Source organism: Pteropus vampyrus, unplaced genomic scaffold (assembly GCF_000151845.1).
Source record: "Pteropus vampyrus isolate Shadow unplaced genomic scaffold, Pvam_2.0 Scaffold165, whole genome shotgun sequence".
Lineage (NCBI taxonomy): Eukaryota > Metazoa > Chordata > Mammalia > Chiroptera > Pteropodidae > Pteropus > Pteropus vampyrus.
In genome coordinates, this window is record NW_011888946.1 from 220,709 (window position 1) to 226,889 (window position 6,181).

The 6,181-nt window shown below is 36.9% G+C and overlaps 1 protein-coding gene across 1 annotated transcript in view; it reads right to left on the reverse strand.

The window, feature by feature from the left end:
• The window catches only part of ANK3 (ankyrin 3), a 596,679-nt gene that overhangs the window by 91,590 nt on the left and 498,908 nt on the right, over window positions 1–6,181 (reverse strand). The window contains exon 25 of the mRNA XM_011370216.2: window positions 4,185–4,308. Coding sequence (XP_011368518.1) covers window positions 4,185–4,308 — 124 coding nt within the window. The remainder of the gene's footprint in view (window positions 1–4,184; window positions 4,309–6,181) is intronic.

Sequence of the window (6,181 nt, forward strand, 5' to 3'; positions counted from 1 at the left end):
CAAAATTCCAGTTATAAAATAAATAAGTCCTGGGCACGTAATGTACTGCATGAAGACTACAGCTAATAATATTGTATTGTATATTTGAAAGTTGTTAAGAGAGTAGATCTTAAAAGTTCATTACGAGAAAAAAAAACTGTCACCGTGTGCAATGACGGATGTTAACTAGACTTACTGTGATGATCATTTCGCAGCATATACATACATATACCGAATCATTATGTTGTACATTTGAAATGAATATAATGTTATTGGCCAATTATATCTCGATTAAAAAAAAAAGCAATAGAGTAAGGGACCCTGGTAACTCTGCACATATCCACATAGGACATGCAGGCTGATAGGGACTGCAGCTAATCTGAGCCTTGGTAGAACACTTTGTGATCCTCCGGGAACACAGAGGATGGAGGCTTATGAGGAGCAGCTTCAGGCCATCTCCTCCTTATCTCCCTATCTCACCTGTCATGGTAGGCTGTTATAAGGCAGCTTTTCATTGCCTCCTGAGGCTTCCTGCCCTGTTCTCCTTGGAATAGAGATGCAGAATACGAAACCGCTTAGCTGCAGTCTAGAATTGGCTCCTAAGTAATGGGGCATCCCACAGCTAGTGTGACAGACGTACAGTCCTTTTTGTTTTGGTGTCATATTTTTTGTTATGGGGTACAAGAACCATGAGAAGTTGGCATCTGTAACTGCCTATGTAAGTAATAAACTGTCTGAATCTAAATGTTTCATGCTGCTTGAATCTTTACCAGTAGACTCAGTCAGAATTTGACCTTGGCCCTGTGTGTGCTTGACAGAGAAAAAAAGCAAAGAGGTACATAAGGAATGATTCCTGGCTTTGCACAAAATGATTGATTTTCCCTTCTGTACTTACTAAAGATTACTCCAAAGTGGGTATTTTTATGCCAATTTACAGAGGCCCCTGAATTACGGATGTTATTCTAAGTGTCTATGCAAATGGGTAGGTACATTTTTCTAGAATTAGATAGCCTTAGCTTTTACCAGAATCTTCGGGTGATCTCTGGCACCCAAATAACTATTATTCTATAGAGTCATTAGTGCATTCAGTGACTATTATGAGCTAGTAGCAATATTAGAAATGGGATATAGGGGGGGAAAAAAAAAGCAAGCATTATCCCTGCATAGAGGAGTTCACCTAGTAAACCACATGACTCTGGCAACGTACAGAGTCGGGCCTTCTGTGTCCAATCATACGACCCTTAACTCTTCCTTTTTCTCTTCCCTGCTTTAGTTGCAAACATTTCTGTTTTTCCTGTTTCTAGCTCCTTTATCTTCTCTCGAATACATATAAGCTTCCTAAAAAAGCAGGAATTCTCTTTCTACTCTCTAACTCAACACTGTCCAACATAACTTTTTGCGATGATGGACGTGTTCTAAATTTGCATTGTCCAAAACAGTGACCACTGGTTGCATGTGGCTCCTGAGCACCTGAAGTGTGGCTTGTGACTGCAGGGCTGAATTTTTAATCTTATTTAATTTTAACTGGTTTTAATCTAAATGGCCATGTCACTAGTGGCTATATACTATTAGGCAGTGCAACTTCCAAGTACTCATAGCAGGGTTCTGTTATGCCCCACAGATGTGATCTGAGACACTGGGAAGTTACACGCTCTATATCAGACATTCATTTCTTTAAGTTATGGTTCCTATGGTGTATATTAATGGTGGTGGTACGTGAGAATAGTTTATTGCATATGTGGACGAATACTTGTAAAAGTTTAAAGACTAATTACATATTCATTTTAATTTCGGTTTTTAAATATATCTAAGATTTGTTGATACTTTTTAAACATCCCCTCTTTCTTTCAACTTACATATGAGAGCCAGCTACAGAACAGAGCCCAGAATTGGGATCTATCGACTGGAAGGCCTCAAGATGTCTGCGTTTTACATGTCTAATGTTCTTATTCCTGACTGTTTCAGACCAACTTATATTAGACAGATGGAGCCAATTAAATCCATCGAGCTTTACTCTGAATCCTTAATACATCGAAGTAATTTCAGCTACTAAAATTAGACATTATTTGCATGGGGATCTGGAAAGCATTAAATTGTTTTTAACTAAGGTCAATTATATTATTTGTAGCCATCATTATAGCCTAAGTGTTAAATACAGGAAGTGTTAGAAAACCACACGCCTCAGAATTCTGAAATTATACTAATGTACCTAGCACAACTCAAATAAAACAGCAACCAGCCAACAAACAGCCCTTCAAGACCTTTTCTTTTAAGTCCGATGAAATCTCTCCAGTTACTTCATGCACTATACAAACTTTGTTGAGGGAAATAAATTCCTTAAGTATTCAGTCAATTTTGCATAATTAACATTTCTTATCATACGTTTAGTTACTTGCTAATTTCCTTGGAATCACAAAACTGATTTTCTAAAGCCGAACAGAAAAAAAAAGCACATCGCAGCACATCACAGCACATCACATCACAATGCTGAAGAAAATAAAAATGAGAAAATGAGTCAGGGAAAGGCAGAGAAACACTGTAAAAGTGCCATATCTTCTTACCTGATCTTGGGACTATTTTAAAGTATTTTTAGAAAAAAACAGAAGTAGAAAGCAAAAAGAATCAGACAAGGGAAAAAAGAAAAATAATGTTATGGTTGAATGAATTACACATTTAATGTATTCCTCTTTAAATGTTACACTCAGAATATCATACTTGGCAATACTCTAACGATACTTTAAAAATATATTGGCATTATAGGTTTTTTTTTATATTTGTCTCTGAGCATAACATGAGTTGCCAATGTAAAAAAAATGAGTTACATATAACAGCAACAAATAATAATAATGGTGCAATCAAAACCAGTAGTGTGAAAGCCTTAGAACTGTCTTGGGAAAAAATTATGAGACAATATTCTGGTTTCCTCTCTCACTGGATGTCAGCTGCTACAATTTTCTATATACAAATGGCTAATTCACAAAATGTTCTCTTTTATATATTATCTGAGAAGAGAATCGGCTAGTTATTGGATTATGAAATCTATTAAATCTCTAAATAGAATTTTCCCTTGAGATCCTTTAAAATTCTGCATGTTTTTAGTTATAACTTTTGCTATCTGTGATTATCTAAACATTATATATTTTTAAAAAGTTATTTTTTCCTCATTAATGACATCCACTACAATAAGATTTTAAGGGCTTTCATAAATATATTTATAAAGCAAAAATTCTACTAAGTACATGAGGTTCCAAACTCTATTGAAAAAAGACTAACTCGAAGAAAAATCAGTTCAGTATCTAAACTGGCCACATCAAGGACACAGAATAAACTCCCTGGTTTACTTTGTGGGAAGTGCAATTTACTGTTAGACAATGAAACTTTTTACAACAGATATTTAAACTATAGGAAAATGTCCCTAGGGCTCTGGCTTAGGTGGTTTAATTATTAGCTTTAAAATAACTTCACTGTCAGCAAACAAGCTGTTAATCCAACCAGAGAAAAGAAGTCCCCAAATTCCCGACAGGGTCCTATTTCAAATGCTGTCAGAAAAGTTTGAGCCAAGGTTTTCCCCATACAAAAGTTTTAAACTTCAGTTTTAAGGAATGAATTTGCCACCTTTCCTATTTGTGACTCTTGTCACAGATAAGTTCATCGTTAGACTCCTAACATCCCTTGTAAACAAACTAATGGCAGAGTTTTACAAGAGATAGTTAAACCCTTGGTAGACAATTCTAATAAACAATATGTAATTTTTTTAAAACAAAAATTCCCTTTTAAGTTTCAATCATGAATTATTCTTTCAGTAATGAGAAGAGAATAGTGAACAATTAATACAAACATTTCTTACTTATTGGAAAATAAGATTTTCCTTTCAACAAAGAACAAAATTTAATTTTGAAGCATTTAACCCAGATAGGTTCTCCCAGTTTTGCCAGTGAGAACTTTTGCTACTATGCTTGAAGCATGACCGCAAAATAGGGAAAAAAGAACAAATGATTAACATGGTCAATCACATAAAATTAGGACTGAAAACCACAAAAGAAAATAGCAGAGCATGTATACTAGAGTTGACAACATTTCACCAAATTCACATCCTCATCCAAAGAGCACATTTGGGGATGATGTGAAAAATGAAAATGATTTTGGTTTATGATAAATCATGGTTGTTTTAAATTAACAATGAAAAAATAAGAACAATAAAATACCTGGCAGAACGGGCCCCGAGACTGAAGCCCATGTAGCCCTCGGCAGGCAGAGAATCATCGCCCAGTTCCTTAAGGTCCTGTGGCCCGAGATACTTGTCAGTGTCCCCTGTCATTGCATCTTCACCTGCGGATGTACAGCAAGCCAAAATCAGAAGCTTTCCTTTTGAAAATGTGTCCGCTGTGGAGAAACCCGCTCCTCTGGTCATCAGCAAATCACCCATTCTCTCATATTCATCTTCTCCTATCCCTTGGATAATATTTGTTGACTGCCATTTAGCAGGAAAAAGTATAGGCAGAGGTTAGTTCATAATTTCAAGAGTGAATTTAAGTAGCAGGAAGAGCTCTTGGTGTTAAGTACCAATTTTAAAACATTTCTCCATCTCCTTTCTCTCCCTCAAGCCCCAGCTGACCAGAAAAAAGGATCTTTTATACCAGTTTTCTACACCTCACCATGATGAGTGCAGCTTGTTTGAATGGATGTTGATTGCAAACAAAACAAAACAAAACAAAACAAAACAAAACAAAACAAACAAAACAAAACGCTACTACCTCTTCTTTACCATTCTGGAAATTATATGGGGGAAGGGAACGGACTTTCATTTAAATAGTTTCTCACACACAGAATTTCAGTTTGGGTCTTATGTAAGAAACTAGCCAGTTATTTAATCTGAATTATAACTGCTCAGTTGGAGAAACGTTAAAACACATCAACTTTCAACTGTTTCTAAGCCTATCACATTAACAACTCAGTCAAGCTGCCCCAGTGCTTGCACCCTACTTGGAAATCAGCTCTACCTTCTATAGAGATCAAATGGTGGGTTTTGGCAGTTTGAAAAAAGGGCCATATAAATTGCTCTTTACCCATCAATACAAAGAGTTAATCACGTAAAATACTTTTACTAGCTACATGTGCATAACATGACCTCACACGGAAAAACCACATTCCAAGAGTGACAGGGCTGGTTTTCCAGATGCCTTTTGCCCTCTGGGACAGTTCCCATCCTTTGCAAAACGTAGCATGGGCTATAGAAAAGTTTCTTCTGCAAACAGGCAAACTCTGTCTCCTTTTAATGACTCTCATTCTCTTTCTGGACATAAGCTTAGCTGGCTGAGAGAGATTTCAAAAGTGTGTACGTTATGTTTTCTCAAAGGTAAGTGATTCATCCGCCCCAGCTATATTTTCCAATTCCTTTCTCAGTACCGTTTATAATTTCCATTCATTTAAACTCAGGAAACCACAAGAGCTCAGCTTTTAAACTAGCAATCAAATCTAAAAATACACTGTCAACTACTGTTTTTTGCAAATGTAAAAACTAAACAGATCAACTTTCTACTGTGACCCAGTACCCAGAGATTATTTTAAGTAACTATTTACAGCTGGGCCATTTGCACATTCACCACACATGAGACAAAAAACAGCACACACCAAGTACAACTTAAAGAAAGATCTTACTCTGCGGTAAAGCCATTTCCACCAGGCTAGGCGGATCAGATGCTTTCCTGATGTTTCCAGGAATTCTTTAACCAGCGATTTAGAATCTACCTCCAAATCAGACCAAACAAACCAATCCCTGGCTTTTATCCACCGTCTTCACCACTACCACCGAGTTCCTCTCAGTATCTTCGTCTCCTCGTAGGCAATTGAGGAATTACACATCTTTTCCTACTCATCAGAGTTCAAAGAGTTTCAATATTTCAGAGAGAGAAAAAAAGGAACAAAACTTGGCCACTCTTAATTGAGATGAAGATCCTTTTGATCACTCCGCAGACATCCTTTTAAAGCTCCTTCTGATTGGATTAGAAACTCCTCTGGCAAGCCTCTAGCAGGACCCAATGGTGACATAAATGCAAGCCCTGGAGTTATTTGTATGTAAATATGAGGGCTGCTTGAGTGTAGACTTTCGGTAATTTGATACCAGTGCTCAGTGCCTAACCGGGTAACCGAGACAGCTTGGAATCCAGGGAGAGCGAGCGAGTGAGCTAGCGAGCAAGCGAAG